Source organism: Carassius gibelio, chromosome A17, assembly GCF_023724105.1.
Source record: "Carassius gibelio isolate Cgi1373 ecotype wild population from Czech Republic chromosome A17, carGib1.2-hapl.c, whole genome shotgun sequence".
Taxonomy (NCBI): domain Eukaryota; kingdom Metazoa; phylum Chordata; class Actinopteri; order Cypriniformes; family Cyprinidae; genus Carassius; species Carassius gibelio.
The window spans coordinates 82599-104498 of NC_068387.1; the positions used below are offsets into that span (position 1 = coordinate 82599).

General features: G+C 34.2%; 1 protein-coding gene across 1 annotated transcript in view; it reads left to right on the top strand.

Annotated features, from left to right (window-relative positions):
• LOC128031583 (fibronectin type III domain-containing protein 3B-like) overlaps positions 1–21497 on the top strand; it is a 32835-nt gene extending 11338 nt beyond the window's left edge. The window contains exons 12-18 of the mRNA XM_052619909.1: positions 502–571; positions 10076–10201; positions 13077–13211; positions 13479–13579; positions 18718–18884; positions 19978–20072; positions 21481–21497. Coding sequence (XP_052475869.1) covers positions 502–571; positions 10076–10201; positions 13077–13211; positions 13479–13579; positions 18718–18884; positions 19978–20072; positions 21481–21497 — 711 coding nt within the window. The remainder of the gene's footprint in view (positions 1–501; positions 572–10075; positions 10202–13076; positions 13212–13478; positions 13580–18717; positions 18885–19977; positions 20073–21480) is intronic.
• The last annotated feature ends 403 nt before the right edge of the window (positions 21498–21900 follow it).

Here is a 21900-nt window from a genome sequence, read left to right on the forward strand (position 1 = left end):
GGTACAAGAGAAAAATTAAAGGAATACATTAAGGCAGTTATATACTGGTGGTGGGGGTGGGGGGTGTTTGCACTATGCCACTGGCCTAAATATCTATTCAAATATCTAATGTTATTTTTGTTATTTGTAGTAAACTATTTCATTTTCGTCATTTAATCTTTTAAAAAGTGGCAAAATCTCAGATTAACGATTATTTCTGCTCGCTAACATGTGGACCTTCTTTTAATTCATGCAATTGAAATTCTAAAAGACGACAACATGAATACTGATTTCTGCATATACTGGGAGCACATGTGCACAAACAACTAAATTCTCCTCAACACATTCTTATTTTGTCATCAACCAGTCAAGAAAACAGGCCTCATCCATTCATTCATTTATTATAGCAACTGGGACCCATAGGAGCTTGGACCAGCAGCCTCATGTTCCCCAGTCTATATACTTCCCCATTAAGCATTGCAGCTGTCAGGGTCTAACATGGTGATGCTTGCTGCTTTACAGCCTGGGAAGAATCGTGGAGGTGTGCCAAGCCTTTCCCCCAACCATCAATCATTCAGGCCTGTGAGGCTGAGTGAGTGAAATGAGCTGTGCCGTGAGCAGGCGAGAGGCGAGAATGTGAATCCCAGGAAAAGTCCAGTGGGGATGACGCTTAGTGCTTCTCTAGTCAGACTATGGTGAGCTGAGGGATGTGTGCTCAAGGGCTCAGAGGAGGAATCTTGAGTTATTCTCAGGGGACGGCTTGAAAGATATGTTTGAAGAGAATTAAATGACACTGTTGATATTATTAAGAAAATGTAGATCTATAAGCACAGTATTTTTCGTGCAGATGATGATGATGATGATTGGTGATGATGATGAAGATCAGATGCCAGAGCAGACTGCATCAGATTATCCTTTATGAAAAACAAGTGCACTTTAATGTATTGAATGTAGCGTACTGCATTTTATTTATTTTATTATTATTATTATTATTATTATTATTATTATTATTATTATTATTATTATAAGTATTATTATTATTATTATTATTATTATTATTATTATTATTATTATTATTATTATTATTATTTGTTTATTATTATTTGTTTATTATTATTTGTTTATTTATTTTTATTTTTTATAAAACACCCCTTATAAGTGTGATTAATGAGGGTTTACTTTTATGTTTCTTAAACTTAAGTACCCTTTTGAAAAAGGGCACACTGTAATAATATTGAATCGATAGCTTTACGTTAATTATTTTTTTGCTTTTACAAATCTTTTGGCATGATTTAAAGAAGTACACATTTTAATGCGTTAATTATACTAAGGCACATGTAAAACACTTGTTTTTAATTACATTAATTTTAAGGTTGACATTAAAATACACTGAATTGCATCACTACTAATGTGTAATTACACATATTTTCAAATGCATGACTTACAAGTTCCAATAGATAAAACATTATGATAAATGCCATACATTTTTGTCAGTGTATTTGGTAGTATACTTTAAATAAAAAGTCACTTTAAATTAACTCTGCTCTTTTGTGCTTTAAGCTATAATATTTTAGTATTATTGTTGTTGTTGTAAATAATGCAGTCAAATGTCTTAAAACATTATATTCAGTTCACACTGAAGTACAGCATACAGTTCAGCTGGAGAACGTCAGGAGCTACACAATCTCACAGTGTTTATGCTGTCAAGCATCATTGTAGCAGCCCGGTATCTTGCAAACATGATTTTATTTTCAGGCAGACTGCTGTTTCGCCTCAAAGACTAATGCAAGATCAATTGTACACAAATCAAATTTAAAAAGCCAGGAAAGTATTTGTGATATTTTCCTTTCATTTACCAGCCGTTAAAATGTCAAAGAAATAAATGTTTAGCCCACTGGCCTGGCCCAACTGTTTGTATAAATCAACAGTAGCAGATGATCTTGGACTGAGCTTTGCTTTAGGTACTGAGCATAAACAGTGAAAGAAAAGCTTGAAAAAAAAAAAAAAATTATGTGCAATTTTACAAACAACTACAGGCCATGAGGATCTGCAGATTGTCGCAAAATTGGTAATTCAAGGCAGGTCTCATGGGGGCGTTCACACTGACAACAATTTGCTTTGACAAAGTGAGTGTAAATCATTATTTTTCAATTAGAGTTGGCAATATGAGCCCCATCAGCGAGTTGGCAATTCAAAAAGTTGTGTAGAGTTTAACTTTATGCAAATGAGAAGTGATGCAACGTGGCAACTACCAATGGGAGTGCATAAGAATAAGAATAAAACTCATGTGATCTGCCCCATTATACAACACTGCAGTCAAGTTGAAATGACTACTAGAGATCAGCAGTAAAGCCACTTGACAACCAACAGTATTAATTCAGTATGAATTATTATTATTATTATTATTATTATTATTATTATTATTATTATTATTATTATTATTATTATTATTATTATTATTATTATTATTATTATTTGTTACCAACATATAGTTAAACATTAAATGTATGTGTGTGTGTGTGTGTGTGTGTGTATGAGAAATATCAACTCCAATCAGCAGTCAATAAAGATATCCAGGTCTTTGATTCCTCTCACTCTACTTATCTGTTCTTTTCCAATCTTCAGCACCTCTCATCCTCTCCTACTGTCGCTGCCCTGTAAGCATTCACATCCGAAATTATCTTTATCTCTCTTATTTTTTCTTGTTTTTGTGTCAAAGAGAACACATTATTTGTAAGTCTGCATTTATTAACCTCTTTAGCCCCAGGTTCTTCACATAGATATTTAGAAAGTCTTCCACTGAAAGAGCAGATTGTTGCTGAGCTAACATGCATTAGAGATTTCCAGAGAACCTTTGTTTAAGGTATTTTTCTTTCTTTATTTTTTTTTTCATGAGAAAGGTCAGGCTGTGTAGGTGGCACTAACATATATTTCCTGTGATAGAAAGATCGTACATCATGAAATGATTAAAGTTACCGCACTTGACGTTTTATGGACTCGTTTCATTTCATCTCGTGAAATAACTTGAAATGAAAAGAAAATGTCAGCTATGTAGATTGGTTTTCAGACCAAAATTTTATATATATATATATATATATATATATATATATATATAATTTATTTTATTTTTAGTTGTAGTTGCTAAAGAGTTTCACTGTTATCTCTAAATAGCAAATAAGACATATGAATTACTTTTATGTTGCTTTTTCATCCTTTATGAAGCTTGAACACATCGTATTTTTATATATATATATATATATATAAAATATAAATCTCCTTTTGACAAAAATAAAATCATATGGTTTGCAATGAAGGTGAGCACATAATGACAATATTGTTATTTTTGAATTATCAGTTTCTTTTAAAGCTGAATCTGCCTGTTTTTCTCAAATCAGGTCTTGTCATCAATAGCTTCAGACAGTAACGCCACACTGCCAGAGAGCGTCAGAAATATACTCTCAGCGATCTCTGAAGTCTCAAAGTCTGTTTGCTTTAATCTCGGGGGTCGCTTTCTCAATCATCTTTTAAAGGCAGCAGTTTGAGTTGTAATGTGACTGCCCAGATTTCTCAAGTACTAGGGTGACATCAAGGAACGGGGCCATGGAATCAATGGGGCTTTATGCCTCTGAGATCATGCAGTTGACAGACTTGCCTCCCATCTCTCTCGGGCATCCTTTGGTATAAAGACACTGGCTCTTGTAATACATCTTGCATGGCCTTTCTTGACCTGGTCTCAAACATGGAGCTACCATGTAAGACATTCTATATCCTGTGATAATGTATATCCTCAGGGTTTGACATTGTCAGCCATGCGTGCCACCACAAAAAAAAAAAAAAAAAAAAAAAAAAAAAAAAAAAAATAAAAAAATACACATGTAGTGAAAGCAAAATGTCTACTGTTCAATAGTGGGCATAGTAAGAAAAAAAATGCAAAATGGTGTTATAAAAACTAAAAATAATAAAAGAGAGGCTAAAATCATTTAAAATAGATAACAAGATAGAGTTAAACTTCACATACAATGAAGCAGCCATGAAACATTCCTACCAAGCCACATCTCTGACACATAAATAAATAAATAAATAAATAAATAAATAAATAAATAAATAAATAACCACACCTCACCAACTAATCAAGGTCTTCCAGATTACTAGAAACTTCCAGGCAAGTGTGTTGGATCAGGCTGGAGTTAAACTCTAAAGGATATTGGCCCTCAGGACCAGGACTGTTATAAATAATGTTCTTTATATCAATTGCTATCAGACTCACCAAGGGTGTCCACACTCATCTCCTGGAGGGCCACAATCCTGCAGAGCTTACATAGTTCCAACCCTGCTCCAGTACACCAACCTGTAGTTTTTATTTTTTATTTTTTATTTTTTTATCCTGGAGAAATGTATTAGCTGGCTCAGGTGTGTTCAATCAGAGTTGAAACTAATCTCTGCATGACTGTGGGACACCAGGAGCTGAGTCTGGCACCCTTGATTAAAATATGTTACTGACCAACTCACCAAAGCTAATTAGACAAGTTTTGCTTACAGTAACTGGAGTAAGTCACGGTATCCTTATATCAGTCAAATTCAGCAAGTTCTATTGTGAAATTCAATGAGATTCGAGTGATTTTATTTAAACATATAGCAGTCTCCGTTGGTGAACAGATCAGTCATTTTAGTCTGATTGTTTCAATTCAATCAGTTGGTCCAGCTCCCAAAACTACTCTGAATGATTTGTTCATGAATCAGACTGATATGGAATTCATAACACAAGTATGCATCGCATTATCAGCATTAAGTTTTCTGTTTCAGGTTTGCTTTGAAGTTTTGCTCATCGTTTAGAATGATTACTCTAAATGATGAGCACAACTTCAAAGCAAATCTAGCCGAGAAAGTTAGTTAAAGCTACACTGTCAACAAAACCTCATAGTTAAATAATCTGAATAATTGGACAATTGAGGTTTGAAATTGAAAAAGGAATGCAAGAACGTACAATGCAATCTCAAACTTGCAACATATTGGCCAAGCATTCGCGTCTGAACTTACATGCTTGCCTAGAACAAGGATTAGGAAGAGTTTTAAACTGTGTAGCACTGGGGTCCCTCAGGGAACAGTATTGGGAAACATAGGCATGGAATATGTTTATGGCCTTAAGAAATGCACAGTTGCAAACAGGTCCAGTAGATGCACTGTGAGAAAGGGTTAGCAGCTCTAACATACGTGCTCTGGCTTTTATATTGTCTTACAGGAACACATACCATCTTTCAGCAATAAGAGCTTTGGTGTATCAGCTCACTTTGTCTTCCTCACTGGCTTGTCCTTTTTGATTTGTCTCCTCCTCTAATGCAGCAGCCCCAAAACGTCCCCAAAAATAGTCAAAGAAAATGAACCAGTTATTTCATTGCATGCTTTCCCCCCTCTGGCACTGTGGAATAATCTGACAAAGACAAATGATGCCAGAGCCTTACCTCAGCCAATCAAGTGTGTGTCTGAACAGCTCATTGAGCTCCTAAATGGATGTCCCCCATTTCGTCTGTTGTCCTAAGGGAGAGTCGGGTGTAATTCAATGGCATTAACTTTACGGCTTTGCCTGTAGATCAAATACATTGGCTTGGACTGCCCCAACAAAAATGAGGTGTGCTAACTTAACTTCCTCGATCATTTTTTGGAGACCTGTGTGAAAATCTCATGTTCAGGGCTGAGCAATGATGCTTTGATAGGGATCAATCATTTATAAAACTGAAAGTGAAGTTCAAACAATTCAGTGAGATGACGGTAAACAGATTGACTGTTCATGATGAAGAGCTCAGGCATCAGACTTACAATTTAAATTCCCCTTAGACTACTTAATTAATAAAGGTAATATGATTTTTAATACATATCTGAAATAAAGAATTAAAGGTGCAGTTATTATTATTATTATTATTATTATTATTATTATTATTATTAGTATTATTATTATTATTATTATTATTTATTTATTTATTTATTTATTTATTTATTTATTTATTTGAGACATTTTTGATTGAACTTTAGTGCTGTCAAACGATTAATCGCATACAAAAAAAGGTTTTGTTTGCAAGATATGTGTGTGTGTTCGGTGTATATTTATTATGTATACATGAACACACATACAGTATATATATATATATATATATATATATATATATATATATATATATATATATATATATATATATATATATATATATATATATATATATATATATATATAGAAAACATCTGCATGTATTTGCATGTCTATATTTATAGTCATGTCATTTATATAAATAAATGTATTAAATAAATCAACATAACCTATTTTTCTGAAACATATACATGCAAGTGTTTATACATTGTATATATACAGAGGACACACATTATATAAACAAAAACCTTAGTTTTAGATGTTATTAATCGTTTGACAGAAGAGAAGAGAAAAGAAGATAATATATATATATATATATATATATATATATATATATATATATATATATATATATATATATATATATATATATATATATATATATATATATATATATATATATATATATAATTAATTAATTAATTGATATTTTGCCAGATGTGCTTTGTACAAATTGTTGCATACCCTGAATGATCCAATAAAGCTTGAAACAATGAAGAGGAAATATATGTTAAAAAGGTATGGACAGAATTTAAATGTCAGAGGAAAGAAGGAAGGAAATAACTGATATGTGATGTAAAGGATAGGAAAATGCAAGTATTAATAAAAATAATCATGGTGAGATTATCAGGAAGACAAACAGGTCATTGTCTTTTTTAAGCCTGGCCAGTTTTACCACTATCAGTCTAGTCCTATATCCATTATCAGCTTCTTTGATAACAGCAGACTCCCACCAGCAAACACACCACTTTACAGTGCTGTATTATTAGAATCTTAACATGAGGACGTCAGCAATGTGCAATGAGAAACATAATTTGCTTATTTTGTCTGGTCCCATAAGACAGATTCTCAGAATAAAGATGAAGAAAGTGCTATTTTTGAATATTGTGCTTAATGCTATTGAGAAAAGCACATTGCGCCCTGTATGAGTCAGAGTACTCACTGTCATCTTGTTTTCAGAGAACACATTTCAGTCTAGCTCAGTAGTATCTGTCTAGAGAGCACAATACGTGCTGTGACACAGAACACAGACCTCATAATCAGTCAGATCTCCACACTGTGTACTCCACATTCAATTTGTGTACCCTATGGCCACGTTCACCTTCACAGAAATGGCTTCTCTCATTGTTGAATGACAAACTTTCATATTTAATCAAGGCCAAAGTGACTCAAAAAAAAACAAAAAAAACAAACAAACACGGTTTTAAAAAATTTATGTCGGTGGCTGGTCCATTAATTAACTGTTTTGATGCAAATAAACAAATATAATAATAATAATAATAATAATAATAATAATAATAATAATAATAATAATAATAATAGAAAAGTTACATCATTAGTAAACTAGCTACTAACACTTCAAAAATCTGTCTTCTGTGACAAGGATGTAAAATAGGCCTCTTGTTGCTTATTTTAAATTTTCACATTTTTTTTTTTTTTTTTTTTTGTTGAGAAGTGTGAGCCATTTTAAAAAATGCATGAACTTAGCATGCTGTGTGGCCTACTTCTTGTTAGACAACAAAGATGGAGGAAATGGGGTCTGAAATCGTGTTTCCAACTGTCTTGCTGTGACCTTCATGGGAGATGTGTTTCAAGTAGTCATTAAATTCTCATTCTGTTGACAATCATTTTTGTTGTTTGAGAGAGTATAAAAGTGACTTCAAATATTTAAACAGAGTGAAACCAGATACTCAGTGAAAGCAAAACAAACAAACAAACAAACAAAACACATAAATAAATAATGCAGGAAACTTATAGCATGACTATATATTACAACGTGGCCCAGGTCCATTAGTATCCATTATTTTATTTTTATGTAATAAAATGCCATCATCATCATTATCATCTTCATCATATATATATATATATATATATATATATATATATATATATATATATATATATATATATATATATATATATATATTGTATTTTTTTATGATGAAGATGATAATGATGATGGCATCTTAAGCTTGAGGGAAACCTTGATTCTTGGTGACTCATGTTTCAGCACATCCTCCACACAGTGTTTACAAGGGTTAGCATTTGTGCCGCAGAGCCTGCAAACCTTCATGATGGTCATTAAGCTTTTTCCCCATGTGCAGTGACAGACTGAGCGTGTTTTGTCTTAGCTTAGCTTTCAGCTGACTGATATGAATGTCTGCCCGCTAGTTGTACACGTGTGACTTAATGTTACAGCTGGCTGTCAAATGTCTGTCATTCAATCATTTTAGTAATGGCACACTGACACTAGTGCGACACATCCATCACATCTGTGTTCTTTCATCACAAACCCTTGCTGCATCAGAGCGGATTGGTGTATTAACTCCCCCTTCACTTTTGTTTCTCCTATTTTTCTTTACTCACCATACACACACAGCATTTGATTAAAACACTTTTTATTTCTATAGCAAGGCTGCCATGTTGAGATGTGAATCGGGGCTATTGATTAATAACATAATTGCAATAACATAATTATTAAATATTTGCATGTCATAATTTTATGTAATACTAATAGATGAATGAAGGGAGTCAGATGGGTTATAGAAAATAATGTCTTTATAAACATGAAACATTGATAGAGAAGATTGGACAGATATATATATATATATATATATATATATGTATATATATATATATATATATATATATATATATATATATATATATATATATATATAGACAGACAGACAGATAGATAGACAGTAAATTGGTAACAGCTGATGTAATCAACTAAGTCCATAACTATATAATGAGGACAGGATCAAGATTAAAAGATAACATGATTCTGACGACCAAGGATCAAGGATGCGTTATGCCTCTGTAGCCGCCAATGATAAAATCACAACTCCCTTGTATTCATTTTATTTATTTATTTTAAGCAGGAAGCAAGTGAATCGCATGAGTGAGCCTGTTTTTCTGCTCATTTTTTCTTCTTATACAATCACTCTCTTTATCATGGTATGATGAACCCCTGGTGAGCCCGTCCGTTTGTGCAGCTCTGCTACTGTCTTCCATTTGCATAGATATGCAAACCTTGGTTACATATTGTGTTCGCTGTGATGCTATCAGACTCAACTCACAGGAATCCAGTCGCCACGCTACTTATCTGGGTCATTGTTCCGTCCTACATTTTCTAAAGCATGTTAAGCTAGCGCTCCATATGCAAAAAAAAAAAAAAAATATATATATATATATATATATATATATATATATATATATATATATATATATATATATATATATATATATATATATATATATATATATATATTTATATATGGCACCATAGTAAAATGATATGTATCTCCTCCTGCAAAAAAGCCAGAAGCTCTAAATGTTTATGGTAAAATGTTATTCTAGACATCTCTTTCAAGCTGTGCTTGAGTTCTCATTACATTAACACATTTTTTTTTTTTTGAGTGTCTGTTGTATCTTTATTGGACAGGAAAGGGCTCTTTGTGTTTTCATGTGTTGATAGCCTTTGTCAGTATCCTCTCCCGTCATCGAAGCCATAAAAAACAAGTGACTACTGAGAGCCCTTGCCTCTTTTATGTGTTCTTTCTGCCTCATTTAGTTTACAAAGTGTTGTATTTACTTGATGTCTTTGTGTTTGCTTGCACGGAAGGTTTTAATGTAAACCTATGGTTTACTTTCTTGGCAGAAAGTCTATTGGAAAGATATAAAGTAAACCTCTTCGGAGTTACCTGTTGCAGCTAATGTGCAGTTGTAAAAGATGCAAGAAAACTGAGGTAAAGGTGGGCTAATGGTTAATGATCAGGGCTGATTGAGCAAATGTTACATCTTAAGCAAGGGTGACCCTGGAATCAGAGAGCTCCTGGGATTGAAATTCTGCTTTATCGCCTTTGTGCCCTTGAGGGATTTAAACCTTTGCTCCTTAAGGGAACTGTTTCTGTAATTAGTGTCTCTGATTCCCTCTTGTCTTTCTCCGCCCAGGAACCTCTCAAAATGTCACTCTACGGGGCAGCTATCACTGCAGAGAGGGCCGGGAGATCAATGTGAGTCAGCTGTGCGACTTCAAACCTGACTGTCCACAAGGGGACGATGAGGGGGAACATTGCCGTGAGTATTAATGGCATTTGTTTGGAAGACGAGACAACAGACAGGGGCTTCAGGATAGCAACAGCAGCTCTTTAATGAAGCTATTGTGTGTTTGCCCATTATATAACAGAAGCTGTGTTTATTGGACATTGCAGGAGTTGTTCTGGTTCAGTGGCCATTGTCATCTCAGTCACAATGTCTCTTGGAAAATAAAGAAAAGCAACACACACCACTATCACATATACATATATATATATATATATATATATATATATATATATATATATATATATATATATATATATATATATATATATATATATATATATATATATATATATATATATATATATATATTTTTTTTTTTTTTTTTTTTTTTTTTATCAAAATCAACGGTACTTTAGTTAACTATACATATTTTCCTCTTATGATCATCAAGGCTGCATTTATTTGACCAGAAATGCAGTGATATAGTTTAATAGTATTACAATCTAAAGTAATACTTTATTAATTATTTTAATATATTCTGAAAAATGATTTCTCTAAATGGGAAAGCCTCCTGAGAGTATATCAGACACTTTCACTGCCGCATTGTACTTTTAAACATATTACCACTGAACAATTTCAGTTCTGATGAAATATGTCCCACATTTAACCTATTTTCCTGTAATTGTCTCTGTCTGATGGCCCCACCTTTTCTCATCATTCTCTGTCTCTTCATTTCTGTTAAAAGTCCCTTACCTTAAAGATCAGAGGCTCACACTGTCCTGATCCTTTATTTCATTCCTACCCTAATCTATTCTGCATGATGCAATTTCGTTCCATCACAGAGGATTCATTAGCGATCCATTCCTTCAGCTTTGCAAGTGCAGCACAGATACCTCCATCAGCCTTTCAGTGTAAAACGGAAAGCTGCAATCTCATCCAGTGTCATTCAAATCGCACAGAGCATTTCTTCTTTCTCTGTCATCTCTCTCTCTCTCTCTTTCCCTGTTATTGGTCTTCATGCTAATCCTCACGAGTGTGGTCATGCTGGTCGATGTGTTTACTCTCTCCTGGCTAATGAAAGTGAGTCCAGCGCTGTAGCATCTCTCCTCAGTGGATGATTAGCTGATCCTGCCTCACACCTCTCAGATCAATGCACTGCCGCAGCTGTAATCAAGTGCCATGCAAAGAGAAAGGCAACACGCACAGATTTTGAGATTTTACAGGATTCTGTGCTTTGTTTATTGTTAGAACAAAGTTAAATGTCACTGTTCATGTTCGATATGCCACCGATATTACAGATATTAACACTGATTAGAAACCTGTTAATCAGTCTCCTTCAAACCCATTCAGCGCATTTAATGTGCACAACAAGATTTGATTGTCTCTTTAATAAACTCTGTTGTTAAACTTTGTTGAAAAATGACCAGATGAAGAAATTTTGAACAGGACACAGTAGTTGTGATTCTGTTTAAAAGCCTATTTCAGGATCATTTAAGGTAAATCTCAGAAAAAAATGGTTATATCTCAACCCAATAGCGACAGAGATGGAATAATACCAGTATCAGTCTTTTGGTTTGTGATAATGTTTTTTTTTTTTTTTTTTTTTTTTTTTTAGATAGACTGCAAAAACCCATGGAAGCTTGTTTCCACAGCTGGATAAAAAAATAAAATGAATAAATAAAAAAAATTCTGACTTTTTCCACAACATTTTGAGATATAAAGTCAGAATTGTGAGATATAAACACAGTTCTTACTTTTTATTTTTATTTTTTTATTATTGCGTGATATAAAGTCAGAATTGCAATATATAAACTTTCAATTCTGAGAAAAAATTGATATTGATATCAAATTGATATTGATAAATTGATTGAATTGCTACTTTATGTCTCGTAATTGCGAGTTTATATCACACAATCCTGACTTTTATTTCTCAGAATTGCTACTTTGTGTCTGGCAATTGCAAGTTTAAATCACGCAATTCTGAGAAAAAAAAAGTCAGAATTGTGAGATAAAAGTCTCAATTACCTTTTTTATTCAGTGGCGGAAACGGGCTTCCATAAAAACCTCTTTGAATTAATCTATCTAATCTAAAGATTTAAGACCAGATCCAAAAGATTTACAACAAGATCTTAATAAAATCTCTTCTTTTGATTTTGGGATGAAACACTTTTGAGAGCATAAATATGCATGCCAAGATCTGTAAGCAAGTGAGAAATGTATTAATATAAAATAGTGATATAGAAGCCAAAGTTGTTGTTGTTTGTTAGTTTGGTTTGTTAGTTTGGTAGAAAGTTTTGGGCAAGGTAGTTTCAGGGGTAAAAAAAATAAAAAAATAAAATCTTTAATTATTAACAAGCCATTTCCCATAATCACTTTGTTCCCATGAATGCATCCACTGCTTGGAAGCATGTTATTTTTTATGCCTAACACTGGATTGTATGAACCTTAAGCAAAGCTTGTAAGTTGCATGCCAGCAGACATTTTATACTCTGTAATTCAGTGGATTACTTGAGGGAGACTAATGTTTCTTCCCCCACTAGTTTCCTAATGAAGGTCAGACCCATCCCTGCAGCCCTGAATGGGGTTGAATGAATTGTCTGTTGATGGAAGAGCTTTGAGGCCAATTGTAATATGGCCTTCCTACAACATTTTCTTTCCTGCCTTTCTATTCCTTAACCTCAAGACCATGTCCTCATTCCCATTCAGCAGCTCTCCACTGCCCTCGTATGCCTCTTCAGACATTTAAAAATGATCGAAGATGATTTCTCATCAGAGATTCTAAGCTCTTGAGCTGAGGGATACAATTATAAACCCATATTCATCTTCTTCTTTTTATCTCTCACAGTTAATCTCTCTGAGGTCTCTCAGTTTTCTCAAAATGTCTCATTGTCTTCTCTTACTCAACCAGGTCGTTTCCTGAATGGCAGCTATTGCTCGTTCGGAAGAGAGGATTGCGGCTGGCAGCTGGTTCCAGGAAGGGGACCGCAATGGAGGGCCCATCCGTCCATTCCCCAAAGCCTCAGAAGCAGCTGTCCATCACCAGGTGCTCTGCCTAAACGCTTTAAGTTGAAGTCCAAACAATAAAAAGTGCTGTTTTATGCAGATTAATAGTTAATCAAGCACAAGTTTGAGTATCAACCTTGATAAATTAAAAATAAAGAAAAATAATTTAGGCAGATATGGTTAATAAATATTAATTAGTCAAGATTAAAAATAAGCTTTTGACTTTTTTAAATCTTTTCTTCAGGGTGGGGTGATATTTTATTGATGAAAAAGTTTGTTTCATGTTTGTCCTCACTCTGTCTGGCAGGGGCCTTGCTGGCCATTGACAGTCAGCCCAAAGGTCAGCGAGGATCAGCCCAGGTGCGAAGCCCGTTTTTCTTCTATCCCCTCCGGAACGCCCCTTGCATGGTAAGAAGACAACATTTCTGCATTCCGCACAAGCGACTGTAATGTACTGTGTTTCCGTGAGATAGGGCTCTGGATCTCTGAGGAAATTAGGTTTCTATCAAGCCTTGTTTGCAAATATATTCTACCCTATGCATGCACTGATCAATGCTACACCTATAGAAATGCTCTGAATACTGATATGATTTATGTAGCATTTAGGATAATGCAGCCACAGATAAGTGGAAGGAGATAGTATGTTCAAAAAATAACATACTATGTACTTATGATGTTTCTCCACATGCAGTATGTACTGGAGGCTGGATGCAGGTAAAGTGGGACATTAGGATTTTGTTTCTTTCTCTGTATAGTGTAGAGGAGGTCTTTGGTAGGTCTATTGTGTGTCAGCTTGCTGTGTGATATATTTTATTACGGGTGGTTTATTATGATCTCCTTGCAGGGGACGCAGCTCATGCATTTCACAAACCCTTCACCTTCCCCAGCTCCACCTGTATAGATCTGATATGAGCTAATTCCATGTAGATTATATATGGGGGGTGATTTCATGTATGTTATATGTGCAGCAGCAGCATTACTACTCTTTTCCCTGCATATGAAGGGAAAAGAGTAGTAATGCTAGAGAGCTTATTTATTTAAATGTGAGAACTCATCATATTAAGAACTTTTCATATTAATATTCATATCTGTAAGTTGAAATTTACACTCACAGCTCTGATGTGAAATGCTGAACATTTTGATTTGCACCCACAGACAACAATCAAAGTTGCAGATTAATAAAATGTATAAAAGGACATATTTACTTTTGCACTTTACTTGCTGTACAACAACCAATCATCACTTACAGCCTCTCAGGTCTGGTAGTACAACTTTAAATCCTAGCAATTTGACTTTTGATTCTCCTTTCGCAATTTTTCTGTAGCAAAACTCACTTGTGAAGTTGTGCATGCAGATATGAGACAGCAGAACCAGGAGGTGGGGCTGGGGTTCGAATGAAGCCATTTTATTGTCTGTCCAATGAAATTTGATGGTTTCTTTGCGAGATGACATCATGCAACAGCGGCAGCCAATTTACCCTTTTATATTTCTGTGTTGTCCTCAGTTTCTTGTGTAAATAAATTACAAAGGTAATCTTGAGGTAAAAGATCATGCAAGAACATGAAAACTAACTGTTGGCTGCTGATGCAATATGGACCTGGAAAACACATCAAACTATTATGTAAACGTCTTCCAATACAAAAGTATTTCTATTAAATGTGCTGGCTAATTCCACAGTAAGCTAAATTTTAGAATAAAAACAACTTCATGTTTAAAGTATAAATACCACTGTTAAAGTTGAAGGCTTCTAAATACAAAATACAGCATTTATTTAATGTCTTAATGGCTTTATATTGGCACAATATAAAGTGGTTCAACATATTACAGCCAGGTTACTCTGCAATATATAGGATAAGCATATGATAGATGTTGAACTGTTTGTCTACCAGATAATACTTGAATGCCAAGATGAATGTAGTGGTTTAAAATCCTGTAAAAGCTAATTTGGCTAATTTTAGAGTTTTACTTATACAAACTCTGATATATACTGTATATATATCTCTCTGCACGGTGAGTCACACTGATTGGCCTAGTTTATTGGTCAGGCATCAATCAATAAAATGGCTTAATTCTCACCCCAGCCCAATTTCCTGGTTCTGCTCTCACATATATCCATGTACAAGTGCACAAGTGAGTTTTGCTACATAAATATAGCAAAAGGAGTACCAAAGAGTCAACGCGCTAGGATTTGAAGTTGTACTGCCAGATCTGAGAGGCCGTAAGTTCTGACTTGTGATTGTACAGCGAAAGTAAAGTAAAGTGCAAAATTAAATATTCTATTTTACATATTTGTAACTATTAAACTGCTACTTTGAATTCAAAACACGGGTGTTTTGATTGTTGCCTGTGAGTGTAAATGTTAAGATTCAGCTTTTCACATCAGAGCTGTGAGTGTAAATTTCAATTTACAAATACGAATATTAATATGAAAAGTTCTCACATTCAGATCAACAAGCTCCAGAGTTTTGTTACTATTTTACCATCTTATATTTCCTACAAGTATGTCAGTGGACGTATTGGCAATAGCAAGTCTCGGTACTTGCTCTGCCACAGTAGCATAGCAGATCAATTCTGCCAAGACCAAACACAATAACACTGCCATGTATATCGCCATGCTAACCTCTCAGAGAGTTGTCAAGACAGAACTAACTTTTATATCATCACTGAACTAAAACAAACCTTTATTTGTTAAATTATAGATTGCAATTAGATATGTAAGCCTGAATGAAAACATTTTTAATATTTCTCAATATACTGTATATCCAAAGAAGTTTTACAGACTTTAGCTCTAAAGGTAACAGTGGTGATAGAGAGAGAGAGAGAGAGAGAGAGAGAGAGAGAGAGAGAGAGAGAGAGAGAGATATTATGAGAGAATATGATTCATCATAAGTAATCTAAAAAAAAAAAAAAACAGTAATGATGTCCTGTTAAAATGTGAAAAAATAATCTCAATATATGAACTGATGAATTAAATGAACACATTTAATCAGATTCAAAACAAATACTGTAAATTGTACTGTAACACTGTGTTGTGAAGTCTGATGAATGAACTAGTATATCAGATTGCAATTTTTTACATTTTCTTTTTGACACATAATTTTAACTACAAAAAGTTGAGACAATTCTACACAAAACTGAATTAAAAATGTTAAAATACACTTGAACAGTTTTATTTTCTAAGATGGGGACCCAAAATGGGTAGCACTCACTACTTCGATATATTGAGGTCTGTTGACTATTTTCACCATTCTAACTAAAAATAGCTTTTTGACTTTTGATCATTTTAGCATACTGCTATGTGAATTTTTATTTATTTATTTATTTATTTATTTATTTATTTATTTATTTATTTATTTATTTATTTATTTATTTGTTTTTTTTTCTATTTTGATAAACCGTCAAAGGTAATTATAATAGCCCTTACACTAGTCTTTATCTTTCTTTTTTTTTTTTTGTCAAACGATTTTATTCTTAACTTGCAAATCCGAAATGTTACACGACATTGTTTTGGTTTGACCTAGCACTTCTTCAGTGTTTAAGGCTTTATGTGACATTTTGGGGAAGCACAATAGCTTTAATGAGTTGCTTTTGTAATAGCTCCTGACAGAACGTAGCACAGTGTCACAAGGTTATTGTTGTATCCACATTTCAATGTCAATTGAATGTAATTACATGGAAATTTGGCAACCAAATGTGAAATGTTAATGTCCGTTTTGAAGATTGGAAAAATGTCTGGCTCTTGCCTTGATGGAAAGCTTTTAAAAGACCGTCTCCGTTTTAGATTCAGAATTCATAGACCTTGACCCCATCAGTCTGTGGCTCACACACAAGCCTGCTTGAAGGGGGAACTACACTACTGCAAAGGACTTCCTGAAGAAGAAAAACAAAAAAAAGCCAGTTTAAGAGAGGACGGAGGGAACTGACAGAGATGGAGGAGAGAGTGAAACAGTGGAATAAAACATTTAAAGTAAGAAAAACAGAGAAAATGTCAGGGAGATTATGGAGTGTAGATTTATAGGAGCACAGGTGGAGAGGTAGGCATTTGGGCTTTATGAGAAGTCTTGACTGACAGCTTTAGTTAGATGTGAGGTGAGGGCTTACTCTTGTATGATCAGTGCCCAGAGCGGTGTGGAGGCACAGCGGGCTATGACAGAATATTGGACTAGATCCAGACACAAACCAAGAGTGTAGATCACAACTGTGATCTCTCACCCTAGCCACTGTTCTCAGCATGGCTTCTGTAATATGAGAAGCCTAGCTCATTTCAACAGCTGCCAGTTTCACGACCAGCTTCAAGTTGCCCGAAATAAAGGTCCCTCATAATAGATGAACCTAAGATGTGATATAAGAACTACAACCTGCACTAGATCAAACACTGTCCTACTGAGCCAGAATATGACATCGACACAAAGCCTTGTCTTGTTTGCAGCTTCATTTGACCAAGAACCATTAATTAACATGGAAAAGAGGGATTGGTAAATACAAAATCCTTGATGACATAACATGATGTGCAGCAGTCCTGTTTCATGAACTACGACACACATATTTTTGGAAATTTTACCATGCATAGTTTATGCATCAAAAAAAATTAAAAATAAAAATAAAACATTTTTAAATACATATGAGTTCTGTGGAAGTTAAGCTGAAACTTAACTTTTAAAAAGAAAGTAATGGAAGTAAAATTGAGCCATTTTTGGAGGATTTAAGGGCATACATCAGAAACTTTTATGTTTATATTACCTACATAAATCATTAAAAAAAAAAATATATATATATATATATATATATATATATATTATAAATGATATCATTATCATTGTTATTATTGTTGACTGAGCTCAAATTGTGTTGAACTCTAAATATTAATTTTACATGTGTGACAAAAAAAAAAAAAAAAAAAAAAAAAAAAAAAAAAAAAAAACACCTGCTTATGGATTTATAATGCCCAATTGTTAAAAAAAAAAAAAAAAAAAAAAAAAATCTCCTGCTTTAGTTATTTGCATGAGCTATCTGCATTGTTTTTGCACCTGTTACCCTAAATGAATTATGCAAATCTGCTAGGTTATGAAGAATCCAGCAGACTACCACCGTCTGGTGCACTTTACTGTGACTTCTGCAAACCATGCACCTGAACTGATCTCTTAAAGGCCTAAGTCCTGCTTGACTGCACTGCGCATCTGGATATGTGCCTGTTTTAATAATTTGATGAATTACTGCAAAAATGCTTTTAGTAGCAAATGTATACAAATGTTAATTGTTCCACTCAAAAAGTGCCTGGAAAAGCTCTTGGCAAAAATGTTTGTGAATAAGGCACTTTTTGTAATAAACCAAATTTCCTTTGCATATTATAACTGCTGGTTTTCGGCCAGGTTTTGGCTTTTATGTGCAATATGCAACAAACAATCAGTAAAAGGGCTGTCCATTTCAAGCTGAGAATAGATTGTGTGTAATCACTCAGGAAATGACTGCCAACTTTGAGACTGGAAAAGAATAGTTGACTGCACATGCATCAATGTTTATATCTATTCTTGTGATCTCTTCTATAGGTCAAGTTCTGGGTGTGTGGATCTTCAAATGGAGTGCTATCACTCTGGATTATAGAGAACAGCACAGGTCCTGAGGGTCAGAGGAGTCTCTGGAACTCAACAAGCGAAGCTAATATGGGAAAAGGGTGGAAACTCATTGCCCTACCACTCTTCGGTTTGGTGGATCTGTAAGTCTAGTCACAACCATCAAATTTATGCTGAACATGGTCTGAATATGGACTTTATATTTAACAAAAGCATAATCAGGTAAACAATTGCAGGAAAGTTTCCACTTAAGAATGAATGCAAATTCAAGTTTCAGATGCATGCACAAGAAATTTTCACTCACCATTGTGCAAAATAGTCATTTACATTTGGTTTCACACAAACCCACATATTTAATCTGAAACCTTAATGAATCCCACTGGTTCTACATTCCTGTCTATGGTCCCGGCACTGCACTGCACATCCCATGCTCACCTTATCACTCTATCCAAAAAAAATAAATAAATAAATAAATGAGGAGGCTCACCATTCATCCACACTTTCACTTCAATTAGCAACTGTTCTAGACTTGAAAAGAGTAAGGAGGGCAGAGGGAAAAGGCTTTTACATCTCTACATGTTTGATTGGAATCTCATATAACCCTCCCAAAACCCCCACAATTCCCCAAGCTCCAACCTACACTCTTGTTATCCGGAGCCATGCTAATTCCAATCCACAGAGGGCGATTAAAATTGCATTCCTGGCCTCCTTCCTTTTCTTGTGTGAGTCCATTTTTTTTTTTTTAACACTTCACAGTTTAGCTGAATGTGCTTTGACCCAAAGAGCAAATTCTGACCCATTTATTTTTATGAGAAATATTAGTTCATTAGAGAGCAGGCGGTCTTAAATACCATGGATTTAATCAAAATAATGTAGCATTAGGAATTTGATGGGTTCAACTGTAGTTATAGAAAAATGAATAAATAAAGTTGTATTATTTAATCATGTAGTGTACATCAGTTCTACATAAATCAATGACAAAAAATAATATGTTCACATGGATTAGTATTTATTTATTACTCACTTGCTTACTTACTGTGTATATTGTACTGTTTGCATGTAGGTACCCATTGATTACAATTTGCTTATAATCTTTTTTTTTGTTGGACAGACAAAAAAATGTTGTGGTTTGAAAAAACAAACGTGTGTGTGTGTGTAAATGCGTGTGAAAAAAAAAAAAAAATCTCACTCTCTTTATTTTCTCTCTTTTTTTTTTTCTCTCTGTTACACGCTCAGGTTCTACCTGAAGTTCATTGCTGATATTTCCTCTAGTGCAGGAGTTGCATTTGCTGTGGATAACTTCACTCTGAGCATGGAATGTTTCCTTGAAAGTAAGTATTGCAGCTTTTCTTTATTCATTAACTGCCATTTTCTATCCTGAGATGTGAGAAGTAACCATTTTAATAAGAAATAATTCATGTAAGCGTTAACCACCCACTTACTGTTTTTCTTTGTTGTTGTTTTTTTAGTGGCTGTTAGTTTTGTTCAGACTACATGTAAAGCCACATGCATATGAAAATTAATTGGAATTGGTAAATTGTGAAAATGAATTGGCTTGCAAAGTTTATGGTTTTTATATAGCAATCAGCTCTCAGTACAGATTCTGACGTTAAATCAATTGCCAGGTCAGTGATGACACAAGAATGACAAGACCTTTAAGCCAGAGCTAATTGGACTTTGATAAGAAAAGCTACCTCTTGAGTGTGCACGAAACCGTGAGGCGTCTTTAGGGGCTCTTTAGAGGGATTTGAAGGAGATCAGCACAGGATATTGCAACAGCTGGGAAAAGAACAGGAATGGGAATCATCAATGCAAACCTCTAGGATTAAACAGGATAAGATCATTTATTTGTGAGCCTTATGGTGTCTCCCTTTTTCATTCTTTGAAAGAATCAATGGATTTGCTTCAGCGTTTGGCAGATCGAATCAACTTGGCACTGACTCATACATTTGCCCTTGTAGACCCTGGCAACAGTGCGAGGAAAAAGCGGTTTACTTCCTAGAAGGAGTGTATAGGGCTTTACAGTTGTTTGTTGTGTTGTTTAAAACATATCAATTTACAATTCCAGTTTGTTTTAGCTTTCAATAATGTATTATTGCATTAAGGAGCAGTAATAAACAGCTTAACCTAAACATACATTAATAATAAATAATATGTGCAGGGAATATTCTCTCTTGATGAATGGGACTTTGATCCTCACAGTGTGATGACTTTAAAGCATCATTAGACACAATGAGATAGATACCTTCATAAGATCTGAGAGCTTCACAAAGCGTCCTAATCTCTCTCCGTTGGCATGAGAGAGTGCCACTGATGTTGAATGACTCACTTGCTCCATTAAATATTTGCCCATCAATTTGTATCTGACACCATTTTCTGCCACACATCGATTCGACACAGCAGCACTGCGGATGCCATGTATTCCATCCTCTCTGCTATTTCCCTTTCCGATGACACTTCGGAATGTGTAGAGTTATACATTATGCCCTCATTCCCTGCCTAAATGAAATATTATAATTATACATTATCATACTAGGGTTGGCGGTCTAAACATCCAGCATTGTTTCCAAGGGTAAGCATTGCGTATTGTTGACATGACTGATTTGTTTAAAATGGAATTGTTTAAAATTTGGAGCAAGCTGCATAATATGGGGACAAGGCCCATGGGATAGAAAAACCACACTAATTTGTATTTTTTTTTCTTTGTATTTGTATTTTTTTATTTTCCTTCTCCTTCAGTTCCAGGAGAATTTTAATCTATGTGTTATAAACTATACTCAGATTTCCAAAGATACCAAAATGAGGAATAAAAGAGATTTCCATAAGGTTACCATAAGGTTGTATTTGTTAGCTTTAGTTAATGCAATTGCTATTATCAAGTAACAAATTATAATACTATCACAAAATTCATTACCCTTGGTTCATGTCAAAAAAATGTTGTTGTAAAATTAACAACAATAGTCAAATCTAGTCAAGACACTTTTATTTATAAGTATACATATTGTGCAAAAGCACTGTATTAAATAGGACAATTGTGTGCATCAATAATACATTTCTTTGTCTATAGGGTAATGAGGAGGGTGTGTTTTACCTCAGGAATAGCAATCGAGCCAGAGTAGGAGAGGGGAAAGCTTTGAGGCCTCAGGGACACCTTGTGGT